This window comes from Schistocerca piceifrons, chromosome 5 (genome assembly GCF_021461385.2).
Source record: "Schistocerca piceifrons isolate TAMUIC-IGC-003096 chromosome 5, iqSchPice1.1, whole genome shotgun sequence".
NCBI lineage: Eukaryota > Metazoa > Arthropoda > Insecta > Orthoptera > Acrididae > Schistocerca > Schistocerca piceifrons.
The window spans coordinates 374,673,312-374,696,942 of NC_060142.1; the positions used below are offsets into that span (position 1 = coordinate 374,673,312).

The 23,631-nt window shown below is 42.6% G+C and overlaps 1 protein-coding gene across 1 annotated transcript in view; it reads right to left on the reverse strand.

The window, feature by feature from the left end:
- Positions 1-23,631, reverse strand: part of LOC124799311 (Down syndrome cell adhesion molecule-like protein Dscam2) — a 250,854-nt gene that overhangs the window by 203,397 nt on the left and 23,826 nt on the right. Inside the window, exon 7 of the mRNA XM_047262898.1 lies at positions 10,880-11,120. Coding sequence (XP_047118854.1) covers positions 10,880-11,120 — 241 coding nt within the window. The remainder of the gene's footprint in view (positions 1-10,879; positions 11,121-23,631) is intronic.

Sequence of the window (23,631 nt, forward strand, 5' to 3'; positions counted from 1 at the left end):
GTCCTTGACTGACCATAAATGGTATTTGGAGTTACATCGATTGATTAGGTTATCTGTTGTGGGACCTACCTGGCAGAACTGTCACGCTGCGATTGGGGACAAGTTGCCTGTGGTGGGAGAAGTGCAGGGTAGCCTATCAGTCTGTGATTTTACATGGCCAGTTATCTTGTTGGTGGGTAAGGGGTTAGCCATAGCCTTACTCCTGGGCTGCGATTTCATTCAGCACACCGGGTTGGTATTAGACTACACTAGTCACACATTAAGCTTTAAGTTGAGACCGCAGGAAAAGATAGTGCTGTGTGCATGTGACCATTCTAACTTGGTCAGTATGGTAGGCAGCAAAGCCAACAGGTTGGAGGTTAGTCACCTTCCTGATGATCTTGTGGATCAGTTAATAGAACTGTTAGATGAGTTTCCTGACGTGCTTTCTGAGAACTTGGTGTAACTAGCCTGATTGAATATCACATTCATTTGTATGATGGGCTACCAGTTTGGCAGTCGCCATATGACACTATGTTGCAGGAGGGCCTTATCAGACCATCAACCTTGTTTTACGCTTCACCAATATTTCTTGTTCCTAAAGCCAGCGGTAAGGATTATAGACCTGTAGTTGATTATTGGTTATTGAATAAGAAGGTTATGTTGGAATCCATTCCCTTACCCAATATTTGTAATTGTTTTATTTGGTTTTCAGGGGCGAGATGGTTCTTGATCTTAATCAAGCTTATCATCAGATTCCCCTTAGTGAGGAATCAAAACATGTTACCGCATTCTGCATGGACTGGAATCCCTTTGAATTTAACAGTGTTCCCTTTGGTTTGGCTACTGGCGCTGCAGTATTGTCAAGCTTGTTGGACCATGTCTTGGGAGATTTAAAACTTAAGTGTGTGTATAACTATCTGGATGAAGTTGTGGTGTATAGCCGAACCTCCAAAGAACACCTTTCCCATCTTGAGCAGGTGTTGTGTAGATTTCGTTCCACTGGATTGACCGTTAAGCTGGCTAAGATTACTCTTGCTAAACACCAAGTTTCATTTTTAGGCCATCTTGTCTCAGGTGAAAGAGTTAGAATTGATCAAGAGCGGACCAGTGAGATTAAGAAATTTCTGCCTCCAAGGACAAAGAAGCAGGTCGTGTGTTTTATTGTCATGGAGAATTATTTTCACATGTTCATCCCTAATTTCACTTAGTTTGCTGCACCTCTAAATGACTTGTGAAAGAAAGGCCAAGAGTTTATCAGGGTAGACAGCCAACAAAGTGATTTCAAGGCAATTAAGAACAGAATTGTGAACCCTCCTATTTTGGCAGTTCCAGTTTTCCAGAAACGTTTTCGAGTCCAAACTGATGCTTCCAATGTCAGGATAGCAGCTGTCCTTCTTCAAGACGATCAGGGCATGAAGTGCCCCCTTGCCTTTGCTTCAAGGAAGCTCACCGCTCCAGAGTTAAACTATTCTGCTTATGAGTGTGAGGCTCTTGCAGTGCTCTTCACCTTGGAGAAATTTTGATTTTATTTAGAACATAGGTAGTTCATCCTCGAAACTGACAATCAAGCACTGAGTTGGGTCCTAGTGCGGCCTCAAAATACCAGAAGGATTTTTAGGTGGGCAGTCCATATTTCAGCCTTTCCTTTTAAGGTGCATCATATTAAAGACTCCGACAATCAGGTAGCTGATGCTCTTAGCAGGATGTCTAGTGAAGACCTCAAATCTCAACCATGCGGGAGAGTATGACTCAGCTAGTCAAGTGGTGAATAGTGAGCTCACAGAGATCCCTCAATTATTCATTGACCTTAAAACCAAGCAGAATGAGGATCTGTATTTGGGTCCGATCTAGTGGAAGGTTACTGTTGGCGAAGGCCTGCCTGGTTACTCTTTAAGGAGTGGGATACTCTGTAAAGAGGTTGGTAAGCCCAGAGATGCTAGGATTTGCTTACCACTTGATTTAGTTTCACCTCTCTTTCAATATTTCCGTAATTCTGTACTAGGCGGGCACCTCAGCCTCTATAAAACTTTGGCCAAGGTGTGGGCCCATGTGACGTGGCCTTCTCTGAACTGTGATGTGCAGCAGCTCTTCAGTCAGTGTGATGACTGTAGGAGCAAGGCCAATTTTCATCCCCCTTTGGGTCTACCTCAATCTCAAAGAGGGCAGTGACCGAAGGATAAGATGTTTATTGACTTTGTAGGACCTTTGCCTAGGACTAAGGGAATGTACCATTACAGTTTCGTCGTTGTGGACGACTTTTTGCATTTTGTATGGTTGCTGCCCAGTACTGGGATCACTGCGAGTGTAACCATACATCATCTGACCCATATTTTTTCATGGTTTGCCCCCTCCCCCCCCCCCCCCCCCCCCAAAACAACTCATTAGCAATAATGCTCCTGCCTTTGTTTCAAGAGAGTATAAACAGTTTTGCTTACATAGTGGAATCAGGCATATTACAACCACCCCTTACTATCCACAATCATCCTTGGCAGAAAGGGTTAACTGTAACCTAAAGGCAGTGCTTATAATTTACCATGCCAAATCCTCCAGTAGGTGGGATACTACACTCCCGTGGTTAAATTCCGCGTTCAACATGGCCCAGCATAAAACTTCTAGGGCAGTTCTGGCTGAGTTAATGTTTCCATATACGGTCAATTCCCCTCTCTCCAAATTTTGGCAGATCAATGACGTGTTGCCATTTTCCATTACTCTGGATACCCTTAGGGAAAATTTGCAATGTGCTTGAAATAAAATGGAGTAAGCCTGTAGCGCCGCTGCCACGCGCTAATTCAAGCTCGCCGGTGTGTGTGATTGTGAGCCAACGCGACCAACGTTATGCAGCTGAGGTGCAGGACATAATCATAGCACCATCCGAGGCTGGCTGGAGCTTATGCCAGGCTAAAATCAGAGTTGATTTGACGGGTGGCCGCGTCACAAGAGGACCGGATACGTCAGGTTCTGCCGCAGGAAGAAATTGGCGACAGGAAGCCTTCTCAATACCTGAGACATCTACGCAGTAAAGTCGACACCGTTACTGTGCCAGACAGTCTGCTCAGAACGCTGTGGAGCAGTAGATTGCCGCCGCAAATAAAAGCCATAATCGCCTCACAAACGGACATGCCGCTGGATGACGTGGGGCAGCTAGCAGACCGGATTCAGGACGCGATCACACCGGCTCAGGTCAGCCCAGTCGCGGCGTTGGACAACAGTGCAAACAGTACCGCGTCTGTAGCATGGGCCGATCATGATTCACTCGCTGCCAAGGTTGAGCTTTTGTGCACCCAGGTCAGTGCGCTGCTCGCACGTGACGACGATGACAATACAAGAAGCTGATACAGACGGTGGCGTTCAAGAAGCAGATCTTCCTGCGGTACTACCACTCCGCAAGGCAAGGTACCGTTGTGCTGGTACCACCGACGATTTGGCGATCCGGCAAGGAAGTGCACATCGCCATGCTCACACCCAAATGCCACCGGCAGTTGACAAGAGGCGCAACCGACTGCCAGTTATCCTCCAAGCGCCTGTTCGTTACCGATAGGAGTTCCGGCATAAAGTTTTTAATTGACACTGGCTCGGACCTGAGTATCATACCATGAACAGCCATACATTGTTGCCGCCCGCCAACTGCCTTCCGTCTTCCATCGCAACATACGGCACACAGAGGATGGAGCTTAATCTCGGCCTACGTCGTGTGTACGAGTGGGATTTTACAGTGGCTGACGTCACAGAGGCGATCGTCGGGGCTGACCTCCTGGCACACTATCACCTGCTGCTGGACGTCGCGAACGCACGCTTGGTAGACAGCGTCACTGGCTTAGCAGTCAAGGGTTTCCGTCGCAACACCACAACGCACAGTGCCAAGTTGGTCAATGCTACGGAGGGTGAGTACGCTGAATTACTGCTTAACTATCCGAACTTGACCAGGCCACCCGGCGCTCCCAGGTTCATACCACATGACACGGTGCATCACATTCAAATGACTGATGGTCCCCCAGTAGCATGCCGACCTAGGTGTCTCGCTCCAGACCGATTGAAGATACTGAAGGCGGAATTTGACGCCATGATTCGCGAGGGCATAATGCGGCCATCTAAGAGCCCGTGGTCCTCCGCATTACATCTTGTTCCAAAGAAGGGTGAAGCTTGGCGCCCATGCGGTGACTACCGTGCGCTTAACGCGTGAACAGTGCCGGGGATTATAATCACGCTTTACATGGTGCCATGGTGTTCACAGTTCTGGACTGCGCTAAAGTGTATACACAGATTCCGGTGGCCAATGACGACATTCCAAAGACTGCAATAATAAAGCCTTTCGGTTTATTTGAAAGCAAATTTATGACTTTCGGTTTACGCAATGCCGCTCAGACCAGGCAAAGGTTTATAGACTCGGTTCTCCAGGGGCTACCGTTTTGTTTCGCCTACCTGGACGATGTGTTAGTGTTCTCTGCTGACCATGAACAACACCGACAACATCTGCGAGAGATTTTCGAGCGATTGGAGCGTTACGGTGTCGTCTTGAACGTGGACAAGTGTGTTTTTGGGCAGTCAGAGGTGACATTTCTTGGCCATAAGATTTCTGCTGAAGGCTCTCTTCCTCTGTCCGAGAAGGTGGACGCTATCTTGCAGCTACCCCGACCAACTACGATCAAAGAATTACGTCGTTGTTTGGGGATGCTCAATTTTTATCGACGACACCTTTCTCACACTGCGGAGCTGCAGGAACCTTTGACGGCGGCATTTTCAGGCCCTAAAGTAAATAGCAAGTCTCTGATACAGTTGACAGAGGACATGTGTTCTGCGTTCGAGGCAACAAAGAAGAGCATGGCCGACGCGACGCTTCTCGCACACCCACGGGCTGACGCGCCATTAGCAATTGTCGTAGACGCGAGCCAGACGGTGATCAGAGCCATGTTACAACAATGGTCGGACAATGCATGGCAGCCACTGGCATATTATTCCCACAAGCTTTCGCCTGCACAGAGAAAATGGAGCACATATGACCGTGAGCTCCTGGCGGTATACCAAGCAGTGAAATATTTCTGCCCCCAAGTGAAAGCGCGAACTTTCATGATATATACAGACCACAAGCCACTCACGTTTGCCTTCCGTCGGAATAATGTCAACTGCTCTCCCCGTCAATTTCAGCACCTTGAGTTCATGGCCCAGTTTACTACCGACATTAGACATATTTCTGGGATCGACAACATTGTTGCGGATTGCCTATCACGGATCAGCAGTGTTTCCAGTACCATAGACTTTCCTGCACTGGCACAGGCACAGAGAGACGACGAAGAGCTCCTTGCCTATGTTAAAGATACGGCTTCTGCATTGCAACTGGAACTCGTTGATGTTCCGGGGGAAGATACACAGCTATACTGCGACGTCTCTAGCGGCCGACCTCGTCCCTTTCTGACGCCGGCTTTTAGAAGACAAGCCTTTGATACAGTACATGGATTGTGCCATCCAGGGGTATGCCCGACATTCCGCCTAGTATCGCAACGTTTCGTGTGGCTGGGCATGCAAAAAGACTGCCACAAGTGGGTTCGATCTTGTCTTCAGTGCCAACGCTGCAAGATTGACCGCCATGTACATGCACCGATCGGCGATTTTCCTGTTACCACCGCTCGCTTTGCCCACATTCATTTGGATGTAGTTGGACCACTTCCACCTTCAAACGGACAAAGATATCTATTTACAATGATCGACCGTTTTACATGTTGGCCGGAGGCAGTGCCGGTGGATAATATCACAGCAGACACATTAGCTTCCGCTTTTGCAATGACTTGGTTGGCAAGATTTGGGTGCCCACTACATATTACCACTGACAGCGGACGGCAATTTGAATCAGACCTGTTCTCACAGCTGACCAAGTTCTGTGGTTACACCCACCATAAGACCACAAGTTATCACCCAGCAAGCAACGGAATGATCGAACGCTGGCACCGTTGTTTGAAGGCTGCGCTGATGTGCCGCGAAGAAACCTGGACAACCGCACTACCAGTGGTCTTGTTAGGCTTACGGACGACTTTCAAACCAGACCTGGGCTCGTCAGCGGCAGAACTGGTTTATGGAGAAACACTAGACTTTCAAACCAGACCTGGGCTCGTCAGTGGCAGAACTGGTTTATGGAGAAACACTGCGCCTTCCTGGTGACTTTGTAGACGCTGATTCCACAGAGACAGTTGCTACTGGCCAGCCGGATTTCTTGCAACGCTTGAGGGACCATGTATCAAAGATTCGCCCTCCGAAAGCCACACGTCATGGCAAGCCGCCCACTTTCGTGCACCAGGACCTGGAACAATGCTGTCACGTCATGCTCCGCACTGAGGGCGTTAAACCGCCTCCACAAGCTTCTTATTCTGGTCCATATGAAGTGCTACGGTGCAGTGCCCACACGATGGATATCCTAGTGAACGGCAAAACCACGACTGTTGCGTTGAATCTGGTTAAACCTGCGTATGTTTTTCCTGACACACCACTAGCGGCACCTCGTCGTAGGCATCCACCTACCGCTGTTCCAGACACTGACGCCATAGCTCCGGTGCCGGTTCTTCAACATCCGCCGCCCAACGCAGCACAACATCCGCCTCCTGGCGCTGTTCCTCCTCCACCGACGAGGACGATCTGTTCTGGATGTCGGGTGCACTTTCCGACGTGGTATCTCGACGCCGACGCTCCGCTTCCGCCCGGGGGGCTGATGTAGCGACGCTGCCGCGGGCTAATTCAAGCTCGCTGGAGTGTGTGTGTGTGTGTGTGTGTGTGTGTGTGTGTGTGTGTGTGTGTGTGTGTGTGTGGTGTGTGCGCGTGTGTCCGTGCAGTGCTGTGCAGTCATAATTAATGTACACGACGTTTGTGTAGTTCCGCGCCCAGCCTCTAGAGGCGCTGTGTTTTCTAGCTTTTATATACGTTCTGTTTATTATTAATGTTCCTTGTTTTTTGAGTTAGTTAGTAGTTCCGTGCCTCCTGGCCTGTGTGGACGAGTACTGTTTTCTCTCCTAACTACGGAAGTTTTCCGAAGATTAAGGATGCTTCTGTATAGGCCGGAAGCAAATTTCGTAACTCCCATCAGTCCATGCAGGCTGGGCGTCGTCAGATACGCGCTTGCAATAAAGTTATTGTTGCTGAACTGAAGGTCTTTATTCTTCTGAATCACGTTAAGCAAAGGTCGGACAGCCACCAGTTTAGCTGAACCCGACAAGCCCATCGTCGGCAAGCTGAATGTTATAACCAAGACAGAAGTGTTTTTCAGGCTAAGACCGGGGGATGAGATGTTTACTAAGAACATCACTGGTCGGAATGCTCATGCTATGGGAACTCGTAAGTTTGTGCAGCATTACTTGGGACTGTGTGTTGTCACCAGAGTCTTAGGTCCTGCTAATTTGTTAGCTAAGGAGCTTGCAACGGGCAAGAGGTTCAGAGTACACTTTAGTTAAATCAAGCCTGTCAGATAAGTCTCTTTCCCTTCTTTCAGCGGTGGTAAGACAAAAGGGGAGGGGGGGGGGGGGGGAAGCTGGACAGGTTTGAGCGGGGGAGGTTGAGCTGTGGTGCGCCTTTTCTGGCACACCATCTCTTTGGACGACTATCAATTATCTGGCTGTTCTATGATCTTTGCCCCTGTTGTGATCTGGTGGCAGGTATTTGCGGTCAGGGAGTTGGTTGTGGGACTCGCTGCGAGGTGCTAGGACATGCTTGAGGGGACGAAGGAGCAAAACACATTGTTCATTAAGTAATTCTAATTTGCTGATTGCTTGAGAAGGAAGCCATTGGTCATTTTGGAGATTGTTTTAAGATGGCCACGTGTTGATTGTATGTTAGCTGTTTTAATGAATGTCGTCTTGAATAAATTATTGATCTACTACTTGTTGTGCTTAAGGGGTGACATTATAGGGGCCTTGACCTTCCATGCTAATCTCGACTTCCTAGCTCACACTACTTTTACACTTACAAGATTAATAATGAACACTGCCTCTTTTAAAAGCAAGCTCAACAGACTATCACACCCAAAACTCATACAAATAATCTTAACTAATATTTGTGTCTCATTGACCAGTGGCACTTGGTACAATCATGTGCTGCATGATCACAATGCCTACAAGTGGTGCAAGTTACTAGCACCATTATAATACATGGCACACTATATCCATTCAAATTATAGCTATTATGCATCATGGGTACCAAATAAGTTTCCTTGCTGTTGCCTCGAAGTTGTGATAGATCTGTAGGTTTTTACAAAAGTAATTTTCCACATTATATGCCAATCTCTATGTCCAAACCTGGCCATTACAAAACAACAAAATAAAAAGGCCAGTAAAAAATGCTCTTTTGACTCACTGCTTTGCAGTCATAGCTGGTCACTAAAGAACATCAGTGTCATGTTGATGTTGCTGAAGAACCATTTCTGATGCCAAACTTTGTGGATGTTGAGCAGAGTCACATCTAGCTTGCAGGATGGTGATGTGGACCTGTAGAGCATCTTTTGGCACAAATAAAACATGATTAGAAAGTTAACATTTATTGATTCTGATTTATAGTTCAGTTTCTTTTTGTCAGCCTTGGGTGACACCTTGTGCCAGTGACACAGTGGAATTCCGCTGACTCCTGTTGTCAGCTCAAATGGCTATCATCAAGGCCATTACTCTGCAACTCAGCTGAAGTCTTATTAGCTGCTGTCTGACAGTCTACAGGCGAGGCTGCATGTGCCCCACACTGCACTTGAGCATACTTTATCCAGTTCTCAAGATGGCGATGACCCACAGTGACCCATTGGGATGTGCCACGCTTTCAGAAGTCATGTGGTCAACTGATCATGATCTCCCCACCCCATTTAGGTTGGCCCTTGGCCCCCAGAAGTTTCTGCTGCAATGATCAGGAACAGCAGCACCAAATGACTCTTTCATACAGAATTGATGATGATGATGATGTTAGTGTGTTAAGCACTGTGTGATGCACTGGTTTTGGTAGATCTTAGTCTCCCCATCAGTGATATGTTAGTTGACGGCCAATGTGAAGTCCTGTGAGTGGCAGGTCATGGTAACAACTAATCATTTCATGTGGCTCACTGGCCTGATGCAAGCCTTTCAATTGGACTCCACTTCAGCCACTTGCGTGTCCCTAACATGCCCCAATTTTCCAACTGGGGAAAGGGGGCTCACAGTTTGACAGAATTCTGAACCATGTATCATTTCTGGTGACTCCACACATCATTGTGAAGTGAAGGCTGGGTTAAAATGCAGGCTGAAAAATGCATGGACCAACTGGAATTTAGTTCTGTGACCTCTTGATATCCAGGCAAATGCTTTACCACTAGACCACCATGCCCAACACATCATGGTTACTTGGATGTTGTCAACTTGGGAATGGCAAGCTGCATGTTCCTGAGATGTGCTGAACATCTAATACATCAATGTCACTACATAATAGTCATTGAACTGGGTGCTTCAGTACAAACACCATTGATTCTAATGCCCAACAGAATACAGAGCTGGAAACCTGCAATATTTATCGAGACGGGTGGGATGTGATTGATGTGAGGCTTCGTTTGTTACAACTGAATGTGACCCCCTCCTTTGCTTGTGGGCACTGGTCCTCATTCCACTGTGTTAGCTTAACAGTTTGTTACAGGCTCTCAACTGCGCTGTCAAGTCTCTGAAAGGTGTTATTGCATCTGAGATAAAGCTTGTTGCTTCATGTAATGAGAGCTAACGAATATAATCAGTCCCCCCCTTCCCCCTCCCCCCCCCCCCTCTCTCTCTCTGTGGGTATTTTGCTAAATGTGTAACTCATGCCTGGCAGTCGGTGCCGATGGAGCAACATGCGCTGCTTATGTATGTGACCAGCTTACAGTGTTGCTTGTTTCTTTACACCGCATAGCTGTCACCACCTCTGTCAGGTGTTGCACGTGGCTATCTCTGATAGCATGAACTTAAGAAAAATTTTGATTTCTTCTCCTTTCCTACTCTGTAGCACAACAATACCTACAAATTCGAAGCAAAATATATCTTGTTAGTGGCTTCTACAAATTACATGATCATCATCTATATTGGAGGACTGATTGCATGAAAAGTACATCTTCAGGCTTCTGTTGTTACAAATATAGTTGACTGTCAGTCTTTTGGTAAACAGGAAATGGTCAATTATATGTGTTGTGCCAGAATTTTAAAGAGGACAATGTAACACAACTGAGGACGCAGCAGCTTTTTAAAGTATACTGGTAGCTGACTTACTACTTCTTACGTGTTAAATTTAGCCTTTCTAAATACAGTTTTTATGTAACAGTGTAGTGTTAAATTATTATTTCAACAGGTGCTTCTCTTTTGTTAATGTGTAACTTGACTTCTTATGCTCTCCTGAAGGTTTCCTCCTTGTGATATTCATGGTGAGAGTTGTGTACATTAAATCAGTGATATATTTACATATTTACATAATGAGATTATAAAATCTTGATCATTGAATATCAGCAATAAGTGAATTAATATGCATTCTGGTAATAATTCTGCAGTTATACTGGCAAGAAGAAAGCAGAAGGCATAAGTAACCATAAATTGTTGTTTTGCACTAAATATGCACCCTCCATTTACGTATGCAAGAACGTAGAAAACCGGCAGAGAGCAATAGAATAAATTTAAAAACCCAGTTAGCGCTTGCTTGCTGTGACTTCTTCCTCACTAATATATATTATATATTGCATAGATGAGAGCTGGGCAACACTTTATATTGGAAACTATGTGTGATTCCCTTTGTTTATGATATTGTACTAGTGACTTACATTGATATTTATTAAGAGTATCATTCACTTCTATTCATGTTTGTATTAATTTACCCCATTCAAATAATACCTGACTTTATTTTATAAGTACTATGATAAGCATCAGAAAACACAAACCATGCAATATTTACCTACCACCCTCGAGAGTGGTGACAAAATGAGGTGGTGATGCAGGGCCTGAGCCAACCTGGTTGAAAGCACGCACAGTAACCTCATAGCGTGTGTAGTGTTCCAGGGAAGTGAGCAGCACTTCCAGCCTATGTGCACCCCTGACAGTGCGCTGCAGCTGCTGCCCCTGACCGCCTGGTCCAGAAACTTGCCGGTAGTTTACGTGGTAGCCAAGGATCTCCCCATTTGCATAGCTCTGCAGTGGTGGCTACAACATAGCACAAGTTCATTTAATGAATTATTAGGATTCAGTAATTTTTGTTTACAAATTGTTATAAATCAATAAAATAATTAGCATATGCACAATATCTATCATGTTACAGAGAATAAACAAAGGAAAACTCTGGATGGAATGTGTGTGAGTTGTGATTGCGTGTGTGTGAGTGTGCAGGAGCATGTGTGTGTGTGTGTGTGTGTGTGTGTGTGTGTGTGTGTGTGTGTGTGTGTGTGTGTGTGTGTGTCTTGTCGTCTTATTTTGATGAAAGCCTTGTTGGTTGAAAACTCATTTTCCAACAGTCTTTATGTTGTGCCCCTCTGTGACTCAACATCTCTGCTATATAGTGAGTAGTAACTATCCTTTTCATAACAATGTTACAGAGATTTCTACTCAAGACCTGAGTTATCAAACTCTGTATCTTTAGTGGGCATCCCTGCTATAAGATCACCAATCAGTTTGAAGTACTGGAGATGAAGCACAGAGAGACTGTAGATTTACTGGTTTGAGTAGGCATGATTAAGATTGGATTGGTCAATCACAGAGATTAGATGCAAGAAAGGGATATGTTGTTTTGAGTTGATTGTCACATACTGTTTTAATTTGCCATGATAACTCTTCAGTCCTTGTTGCAATAAAATATTTTTCCCCCGAAAGCTGTTTGCAATTAATATTCTCTGTAAAAAAAACCAAAACAAAATGAAATATCAGAGTATATAGCAACAATGGTTAGATGTGAAATAGCCACAGTTGCTAAATTATATGGTTTTATTGCATGACTAGGAAAATATTGTGGCTTGCATTGTTGATGCAACCTGTACTTGAAAGGATAGTAGAAGGAAAAATCGCAGCAACATGTCAAGATATGATTGCCTTAAGGTACACTGTTGATGATATATGATGTAAACAGTGGCAGAGGGGTCATATAGACTGATTACCAGTGGTAGTAGTATGTGATACTACATTGTACTGTAAACACATACTTATTATTTGAATTTGTGTACAGCTGTTACTACTGTACAAATTTTATTTTTGGAAAAAAGAATCAATAGTTAAGTTTTTGTGAACAACATCTGTTTTTAGGAGTGTACTACAATTATCTTTGTAGAAACATAACGTCAGCTGTGGTTGTCACATTCTTGTGCTCCGCGTAATGCAGTGCTAATAGACTGCATCGCTATGAATTGCTTCGTTGCCACTAAAATCGTCCTATTTCTCTTCATAACTTGAATCGCTGTTAACTTTATATTTACCATTTCCACAATAGCACTGCCAAGTACGTCATACTGACTGTGCTGTTTCAAACACATTTGCATTTTACTGTCATCTGCATTTTTGCACCCAGAAAAATGAATGAGATATAACAACTGTTTATTTTTGTTTTCTTCTAAGAGAATTTCTCAACACTTTTTTTTATGTTTCTGATTTTAAAAGGTTCCAAGCTGCAAACTAGTAGACAACATCCTTCAAATTAATTTTTTTTCAAGGCAGCTTCTACTGATTATAGCCCAATCAATGAAGAGCAAAACAGCGGAAAATCCAGAAGGAATGTAACAATATTATGAAAAGGATAGTTGATACTCACCATATAGCGGAGCTGCTGAGTCACAGATATGCCCAACAAAAAGACAAAAGAGTTTCCTCTCCCATCATGTGCTGCTGCTGCTTGTTGTCCGGCTTCAGCTGCCACAGACTGTGGTCGTATGTGTGTGTGTGTGTGTGTGTGTGTGTGTGTGTGTGTGTGTGTGTGTGTGTGTGTGTGAGTAGTGTAGCGTCAGTGTGTCTGTGTGTCTGTCATTCGGTTCTGACAAAAGCCTTGTTGGCCGAAAGCTTATTTTGTGACAGTCTTTTTGTATTGCTTATCTGCAACTCAACATCTCTGCTATATGGTGATTAGTAACTATCCTTTTCATAATATTGAAGATAAAAAAAAAACTGAATATGTGAAAAAATTAATGCAGTCACAAATTTAATACAATGGTAGGAGGGAGTGTCATGAACAATCTACTAAAAGTGGGGTGTGAATGTGCGGTAGTGAGAGGGCATTTAAAGAGCACTGTTATGTTTTTCTTCAACTCAAAAACCACAGATACTAGCGAAAATGTTTCCCATGAAACAACATTACATTTACTACAAAATAGATCCTACTCAGTTTTTCTCTAGGACATATAATTTCCATGTTGCAGGGCAAGCAAAAACCACAGAATATTAAACGTATCCCCCCCCCCATGTACCATGGACCTTGCCTTTGGTGGGGAGGCTTGTGTGCCTCAGTGATACAGATGGCTGTACCATAGGTGCAACCACAACGGAGGGGTATCTGTTTAGAGGCCAGACAAATGTGTGGTTCCTGAAGAGGGGCAGCAGCCTTTTCAGTAGTTGCAGGGGCAACAGTCTGGATGATTGACTGATCTGGCCTTGTAACACTAACCAAAACGGCCTTGCTGTGCTGGTACTGCGAACGGCTGAAAGCAAGGGGAAACTACAGGTGTAATTTTTCCCAAGGGCATGCAGCTTTACTGTATGGTTAAATGATGATGGCGTCCTCTTGGGTAAAATATTCCGGAGGTAAAATAGTCCCCCATTTGGATCTCCACGCGGGGACTACTCAAGAGGATGTCGTTATCAGGAGAAAGAAAACTGGCGTTGTACGGATCGGAGCATGGAATATCAGATCCCTTATTCGGGCAGGTAGGTTAGAAAATTTAAAAAGGGAAATGGATAGGTTAAAGTTAGATATAGTGGGAATTAGTGAAGTTTGGTGGCAGGAGGAACAAGACTTCTGGTCAGGTGAATACAGGGTTATAAATACAAAATCAGATAGGGGTAATGCAGGAGTAGGTTTAATAATGAATAAAAAAATAGGAGTGCGGGTAAGCTACTACAAACAGCATAGTGAATGCATTATTGTAGCTAAGGTAGACACGAAGCCCACGTCTACTACAATAGTACAAGTTTATATGCCAACTAGCTCTGCAGATGATGAAGAAATTGATGAAATGTATGATGAGATAAAAGAAATTATTTAGGTAGTGAAGGGAGATGAAAATTTAATAGTCGTAGGTGACTGGAATTCGAGAGTAGGAAAAGGGAGAGAAGGAAACATAGTAGGTCAATATGTTTTGGGGGTAAAAAATGAAAGGGGAAACCGTCTAGTAGAAGTTTGCACAGAGCATAACTTAATCATAGCTAACACTTGGTTCAAGAATCATGAAAGAAGGTTGTATACTTGGAAGAATCCTGGAGATACTAGAAGGTAGCAGATAGATTATATAATGGTAAGATAGAGATTTAGGAACCAGGTTTTAAATTGTAAGACATTTCCAGGGGCACATGTGGACTCTGACCACAATCTATTGGTTATGAACTGTATATTAAAACTGAAGAAACTGCAAAAAGGTGGGAATTTAAGGAGATGGGACCTGGATAAACATTCTAAACCAGAGGTTGTACAGAGTTTCGGGGAATGAATAAGGGAACAATTGACTGGAATGGGGGAAAGAAATACACTAGAAGAAGAATGGGTAGCTCTGAGGGATGAAGTAGTGAAGGGAGCAGAGGATCAAGTAGGTAAAAAGACGAGAGCTAGTAGAAATCCTTGGGTAACAGAAGAAATGTTGAATTTAATTGATGAAAGGAGAAAATATAAAATTGCAGTAAATGAAGCAGGCAAAAAGGAATACAAACGTCTCAAAAATGAGATCGACAGGAAGTGCAAAGTGGCTAAGCAGGGATGGCTAGAGGACAAATGTAAGGATGTAGAGGCTTATCTCACTAGGGGTAAGATAGATACTGCCTGCAGGAAAATTAAAGAGACCTTTGGAGAAGAGAGAACCACTTGTATGAATATCAAGAGCTCAGATGGAAACCCAGTTCTAAGCAAAGAAGGGAAAGCAGAAAGGTGGAAGGAGTATATAGGGGGTCTATACAAGAGCAATGTACTGTAACATCCACGTGATAAATTTTTGGCTACAGTGCGACGAGAGGAAATTATGCCTGTAACAGTTATAAACCTTTTCTATTCGACATATGAAAAAATGTAATTGGACATATCGATGTGTATCGTACAAAGACAATGATAATTGTAAATTCCTTTTATGATCTGCGTTTGGCTTCCTTTGTTTTTACCTTTTGTTGGTTGGCTTTTGTAGGTTCAGCACGCAAGACGCATATCAAACTGAGGTCTGTTAAGAAATTGTAATTATTTGTTAATTATTACTTGAAAATAGAGTTCATTATTATTATAAATATGAGTGATTAATTACTTGTAACTCTAATTCCTCTCTCAGTAAGCATTATCTGTGTTAATTATTTCTTTCTGCTGCAACGAGCACAGCCATTGATGATAGCGATTTGTATCGCGTGTTTGTCTGTGTTTTCCTTAGAAACAAATCAAATGTTTGCTTGATGAAGTCTAAATAGTGCACAATACGAAAGTAGAGTTTCTGTAAAGTTCAATAAGCATTTAAAATACTTATTTGCTCTAGCAATAGAAAGTCTCTATCAATTGTCTGGCGCCATCTTAACAATTATCACAGCGGCAAATTCAAATTAAGCAACTCTACAGACATAAATGCTGAACGTAATACAAATGTGTAAAAATAAATGTGCACTGGTGGTCCCGAACTCCTCATTTTAATGAAAATGATTCGAATCAGATTGGTTCTTTAAAAACAGTGCTCATAGCACGACCCTTATAATAAACTTTTCTAGCTGATGTATGGAGCCGAAATTAATTACGCACGAGTTGCGAAGAATATTGTTTCAGGAAACATATGTCAGTGTTGTGCGTGGCTGATCTTCGGTGGTTTTAATGATCATTTTGCTGAAGATAACTGCTTCCATCTTAATCAATAGTTGTATAGAATCCATTGTATGAACTGTGATTTAGTGACACTTACTCAACTTACAGACAACACTTTAACACGACGTTAACTTGGAGTTCTTTAGCAGCTTGATCAAATCTTTAGCCGGGAGAAAAATTATTTAGTAATTACTCAATGTAATAAAATAAGATTATCATTTCCATTTACATATTAGTTAAATACCAAATCACTGAATAACAAAGCAAACGCCACAGTACTTGAGGACAATATTATGAAAATGGAAGAGGATGTAGATGAAGATGAAATGGGAGGTACGATACTGCGTGAAGAGTTTGACAGAGCACTGAAAGACCTGAGTTGAAAAAAGGCCCCGGGAGTAGACAACATTCCATTATAACTACTGACAGCCTTGGGAGAGCCAATCATGACAAAACTCTACCATCTGGTGAGCAAGATGTAAGAGACAGGCGAAATACCCTCAGATTTCAAGAAGAATATAATAATTCGTATCCCAAAGAAAGCAGGTGTTGACAGATGTGAAAATTACCAAACTATCAGTTTAATAAGTCACAGCTGCAAAATACTAACGTGAATTCTTTACAGACAAATGGAAAAACTGGTAGAAGCCAACCTCGGGGAAGATAAATTTGGATTCCGTAGAAATGTTGGAACACATGAGGCAATACTGACGCTACGACTTATCTTAGAAGAAAGATTAAGGAAAGGCAAACCTACGTTTCTAGCATTTGTAGACTTAGAGAAAGATTTTGACAATGTTGACTGGAATACTCTCTTTCAAATTCTTAAGGTGGCAGGGGTAAAATACAGGGAGCGAAAGGCTATTTACAATTTGTACAGAAAGCAGATGGCAGTTGTAAGAGTCGAGGGGCATGAAAGGGAAGCAGTGGTTGGGAAGGGAGTGAGACAGGGTTTTAGCCTCTCCCCGATGTTATTCAATCTGTATATTGAGCAAGCAGTAAAGGAAACAAAAGAAAAGTTTGGAGTAGGTATTAAAATCCATGGAGAAGAAATAAAAACTTTGAGGTTTGCCGATGACATTGTAATTCTGTCAGAGACAGCAAAGGACTTGGAAGAGCAGTTGAACGGAATGGACAATGTCTTGAAAGGAGGATATAAGATGAACATCAACAAAAGCAAAATGAGGTAATGGAATGTAGTCGAATGAAGTCGGGAGATGCTGAGGGAATTAGATTAGGAAATGAGACATTTAAAGTAATAAGGAGTTTTGCTATTTGGACAGCAAAATAACTGATGATGGTCGAAGTAGGGAGGATATAAAATGTAGACTAGCAACGGCAAGGAAAGTGTTTCTGAAGAAGAGAAATTTGTTAGCATCGAGTATAGATTTAAGTGTCAGGAAGTCGTTTATGAAAGTATTTATATGGAGTGTAGCCATGTATGGAAGTGAAACATGGGCGATAAATAGTTTGGACAAGAAGAGGATAGAAGCTTTCAAAATGTGCTGCTACAGAAGAATGCTGAAGATTAGATGGGTAGATCACATAACTAACGAGGAGGTATTGAATAGAACTAGGTAGAAGAGGAGTTTGTGGCACAACTTGACAAGAAGAAGAGACCGGTTGGTAGGACATGTTCTGAGGCATCAAGGGATCACAAATTTAGCATTGGAGTGCAGTGTGGAGGGTAAAAATCTTAAAGGGAGACCAAGAGATGAATACACTAAGCAGATTCAGAAGGCTGTAGGTTGCGGTAAGTACTGGGAGATGAAGAAGCTTGCACAGGATAGAGTAGCATGGAGAGCTGCATCAAACCAGTCTCAGGACTGAAGACCACAACAACAACAACATTAAATTTGTATTAAAAATAATGTTTTGATGATATAAAATTACTTTTTACAATTAAATGAAGTGGGTTAAGAACAATTATTAAATGTATGCACCATGTCTAAGTGCAGTAAAGGGCTATTAAAAGATAAATTGTGTTCTGTGGGTGTAAAATGGTGGAGGGGGTGGAGGTTGAGGGGGTGGGGGTGGAGGGTAGAAGTGCGAGGAAAGGTAGGTTGCTGGGTTGTGGTCATGCATTTCCCTCATTCATAGGGCTGCAGACTGAAGCGTGAGTGGATGTTTCCCAACTCTATCTATCCAGATATGCCTACTCTAAATAGTACAGCTTATGACTCATGTAATGTGCAGTTGTGCTTGGGGGGGGGGGGGGGGGGTTGTTTGCCACAAATTGCATTAACACTGCGTGGAGTACAGATATCAGTTACTAATAATACTAATACAAGATACACTTATGTAAAGAAACTACATAAATCAGTGCACACTGTTGTACACTGCTAGAAGTGAAATTGATTTTTAGCCATCATGTACGGTGGCTGTAGCATTCTTTCGAGAAAAGTAACTTTGAGCACTGCTTCCTTTTCATATTCCAGACAGACTATACTGAGCTGTTTGCAGCTTGCGTTGATGCCTTTCATAGCTTGGCATCTTGTAATAGCGATAGTGGTGTCTGGTTTTCTTGGTGTATTCACTGGCGCCACTATATTTGCTCATTGTGTCTGTCCACGAGTGGCAAAAGCAGTGCTTATTGATAGGGCATCCTGTGGTACCATCTCTGGAGTGGCCTCTAGTATTTCCGGGTTGTTGTGTTTTGAGGGGAGTTGAGTTGCGACAGAGCAGCAGTGAGGGCCGGACAGCCAGTACTTGCCCGACTGTTGGTGACACACATGCACTGTCTGATGGAAGGATGTGGTCGCGAGAGTGCACGACCACATCAAGGACCAGATTCAGCGAGCTTTAGTTGAATGTACCATGATATTCGAGTAGCGCAACTTTCACCTGTGTGTGTGTGTGTGTGTGTGTGTGTGTGTGTGTGTGTGTGTGTGTGTGTCCACCCGTTGCAGTGCCCTCATGGCAATAAGTTGCTAGTTGACCATTTATACTGAGATCTTTTACATGCCTGACTTGAGTGGAGATGACCATTGGTTGGTCGTTCAGTTGGTCGCTGCAGCGGATGATATACATTTGGTTTTCCCACCACTTATGGCTTCTCTGTGTGTGTGCCGACTTATAATTTGTCCGCGTTGTTTCACAGTGACTGGTTTTAGTATTGTTTGAGACATTGTGGAATTGTCTTCACAAATCTGTGTATATCTTGTGTGGTTTTTAATGTCCAGTTATTTAAATGCTGCCTGCATTCTGGTGTCGGTAGTTCAGCTTTGGATGGAGCAGCGTGGAGGTCTGCAGCATGAGGGTAGGCCGGGACTGCTATAGCCAACGACTGAACCCAGGACGTTTGAAGTTGAGTGAACTGTGTCCAGTACTGAAACCTCCACTGTTTGAGGTCTCACTGTTGTTTGCGTGTTGCTGCTCCCAGGGTCGGTGAGACCAACCAACAAGTAGAGTCTGTCTGGTTGGTGGAAGCTATTAGCTGCCTTCTACTCCTTGATGTTAGTCTGCATTTAGTATTATTATTATTAGTGAAGTGCAATGAGCGGTATTTTCTGCCTCGTGGCCGCTAATGCCCCAATTGTCTGCCCTGGAGGTTAGCGTACTTTTCCAGCGGTGTACCTTTCCTCGTCGCGTTGATGCTGCCCGACACATCATGTAATTCGATAGCCTCTTGAATTGTAGTGTGCATATGTCTTTGGGAGGCCTTCGGCCTTGGGTGTGTTTCTGAAGATGTGGTGCTGTCCGTCTCTTCCCCCTTGCCTAAAAATATTCTGTCGTTGTACTGGTGATCGGACATTAGGCGGATTGGTTAGTTGGTCGGTCGGCGCTTAAGCTACCCCTAATGTGAGTTGCCATCCTATTACTTGAGTACAACTCTTGGCTGCCTGTCTCACTGCTTAAACAGCCTATCTCACCTTCCTCAGGTTGATCCAGGGAGCACTGTCTGTGGATCACTCCATCTTATTTGGACAAGTTGTCATAATTGTTTAAAATTTACTTTAATGTTTTAACATGTTATTGCCTTCCCCACTTGTAATTCCGGCCTTCAGCTGTTAATTGTGTAACACTGCTTGTGGCCTTCAGCCGACAAATTACTTTCAATTTTCTCTTAATAAGGCCTGCAGCCATCACTATAGTCTGTTATAGTTCATTAAGATTGTTTTAAAAAGGTTTTAGTATTTTAACATGCAACTGCCTTCCTTACTTGTAATTCAGGCCTTCAGCTGTTGAGTATTCTGAAAACTGCTTGTGGCCTACAGCCTCCAGTAATTTTGAATCCTTTCTTAATCAGGCCTTCAGCCATTAATTGTTTGTAACATTGCTTGTGGCCTTCAGCCGACAAATAATTTTCAATCCTGGTTTAGTAAGGCCTTCAGCCATCACTATAGCTTGTTACAAGTTATTAAGATTATTAGAAAAGGTTTTAGTATTTTTAAAGTGTAATTGTCCACCTTATTTGTAATTCAGGCCTTCAGCCCTTGTATACTCTGAAATTGCTTGTGGCCTTCAGCCCACAAATAATTTTCAACTTTCTTGATCAGGCCTTCAGCAGTTGGTTGTGTGTAACATTGTTTGTGGCCTTGAGCTGACCAATAATTTGCAATTTTTTTCTTAATAAGGCCTTCAGCTGTTACTTTGGCTTGTTACCATTTTGATTGTTAAGAAGAAAATATCTTAGTATTTGTTAATGTGTAACTGCCTTCCTCACTTGTAATTCTGGCCTTCAGCCGTTGTGTATTCTGAAATTGCTGCTGGCCTCCAGCTGTTAATTGTTTGTAACATTGCTTGTGGCTTTCAGCCAACAAGTAGTTTCAGTTCTGTCTTGATAAGGCCTTCAGCTGTCACTATAGCTCGTTACAGTTATTAAGATTTTTAAAAGGGTTTTTGGTATTTTTAACATTTAGATGTCCACCTTATTGGTAATTCAGGCCTTCAGCCATTGTGTATTTTTGAAATTGCTTCTGGTCTTCAGCTGATGAATAATTTTGAACCTTCTTAATCAGCCCTTCAGCCATTGATTGTGTGTAACATTGCTTGTGGCCTTCAGCCGACAATAACTTGCAATTCTTCTAATAAGACTTTCAGCCGCCAGTGTAGTAAAATCTTTAAAAATGATTATTGAGAGTTTTGTTTTTAAAAATAAAGTGTATGTGTTTTCTGTGCAACTAACGGTAACTTATTAGGCCCCATCCACACCTTTCCTGCTTTCCCTAAGTCCCACGTTTCATATACCTTCCCAGCATTTCCTGTCCACTTCTCTTAACTGAGTAGACAAAATGGCTTCACTGAGCATGTGTTTATATAGTGGAGGATTTTTTCAGTTTATTAAATGAACATCTATTTGCAGTTGTTATGTAAGCTCTTATATAAAAAAGTTCAACAGCTGGAGCTTTCAACTGCCTACCACACTGAAGAACCTGTCCCAATTGTTCCATGCTGCGATATGTATTTTGTTTTCTCCACTGTCACTGGTTGCAGTAATTTTCACAGCATGAGTGGTATCAAATGCATCATTCCAACATCTGAAGTGACCCAGAGGCTAAAATTGTCTCTGCCATCTAAATGGGTCTCATAGGTGTTATGGAACTTCAGATGTTTCAGCATAAGTGAAGCAATGCATTACAGCAGATTACTGTCCTAGACCTGAACATTCTCAGTCCAATTCCATCAGATGTATTCACAACCACCTTGGAATATAAACTGGGGACGTGTGGTAAGTGGCTTACTCAGTGCAGCCCACTCTACAAATGTTAGCAGTTCCTGAATGGAAGTGATTTATGCAGTCTACCAGTATGACAATTAATACTGTGAGTATTTCAGTAACTTTCTGATCATTCATTAACTTACGACAACACAACTGCATGGCTGTAAGATACACTGTCAATGATAGACAGCAGCAAGATGTCACATTTAACAATCCAGTCCCTTTCTCCCCCACGCTAAAGAGGTTACTAACAACATCACACTAACAAATTAGGCACTTTTCAGCAACTGTTTATGGGAACATATTTTACGTCAAAGCTCACTTAACAGCTGCAAATAGGTACTCATTTAATAAACTGAAAATAATCACTATATAAACATGCACTTAGTGAAATCATTTTGTCTACTCACATAAGAGGATAGAACAGGAAATGTGGCACTTGCGGTGGGGAGAGTTGACTTTCCTGGAACAATGCTATGACTGCCATACAGCATGACTAAGGATCGATTTCCCCTATAAAAGTGTAGAAGAGTGTGCACAGATTTACGTTGATTCTGTCCATATGCTTTAGTGTTATTAGTAACTCATATCTGATCCCCTTCTCCCTGCTCCAGGGATATCTGTACGCTGTGTTGCCAATGATTCTTAAGTGCAATCTCCAGAGCTGATGTAACTTTGTGAAACACCCTGCAGTTGTTTCCTGTGATGTAGTGGGGTAGGTAGAATGGGGAAGTACCTGCTCACTCTTCAGTTTGCAAACCAATGAAAGAGGGAAGTGCCAAACCATGTTGGTACCCTCTACCCCCACCCCTTCGGCCCTCTTACAATCTTTTAACAAGTTCGATTTTTACATTCCCTACAACGAAGAAATTACTATTCCTAAAGAACAAAATGAATAAGACCTTTTTTGTAGGGAATTTAATATAGTTTAATTTTATATTGGAAAACATTTTTGCGAAAACTGCAGTATTTGAGATATTCAAGAAAAACTCAAAAAAGTGCCTTTAAAAGTCCGCTTCTGCCTCCCAAACCTGCTCACATAATGCCGTTGGGTATTTTTCGTATGTTATTCATGACATCCCTCCTACCACTGTACAAAATCTCTTAGTTTTCCTTCATTGACTGGACTGTTGGGGTTCATTTTCTATAGTGTGCAGAAGGGATTGCAACAACTTACACCGATACATTTTTTTTAGACATATCAGTGTTCCTTGGTCCATTGGCTGGATAAGGCTGGTAGTACTGAGAGTTAAAAAAATTGCGTAAATGTCTCCACTATGAAATTATTCAGCTTTGGAGTGGTATGGTGCATTGTTAAGTACTGCCTTCAGTGGTAATTGGTTGCTTGTTAAGCAGTATTTATTTTGTTTCTGGGACAAATGTATCGAAAAAACTGCCCCTTTACTCAAGATGTCTATCCACGTACTTTTTTGATTTTTATACAAAGTTAGTGAGGCCGACATCTGTATATTTTTGAATGCTCTTGGCAGACTTACCAATAAACAAAAGAGACAGTTTATGATCTCTAGAGGCGCTGGCTGCAATATTGAAGCTTTACTCTGTCTTTTGATTTCTTATAACCTGGAGTGGAAGCTTCATTTGTAGAGGCTAGCGCATTAATCAGAAGCATTCTGTAACTGCGTTCGATCTAGTGACAGATTTTCCTGATTTACTTTTTGTTTTTTAACAGCTCCACTGTCAGTGAATAATATTTCACCGTGGATGTTGAGCTGGTGCACCCCTACCGACCCAGCCATTTTCGAAATAAATGTGTCTTTTTCTGAATCATCGGGCCACTTACAGCATTTCCATTAGCTCACTGTTGAATAAACCTAAACCAAAGAGCTTCATTAGTCTATTCGTTACCTGATGTTTTCATGGGGAAGAAGTATTGCATTATAAGTGATATACAGGGTAATCAGTCACTGAAGTCCCATCTATATAAATAAAAATCAATTGCCGCACCTACAAAAGATTATCACCTGAGAACAGCTTGACCAATCTCTTTGTTTTCTTCTTTGTTGTGTTCATTATTATCA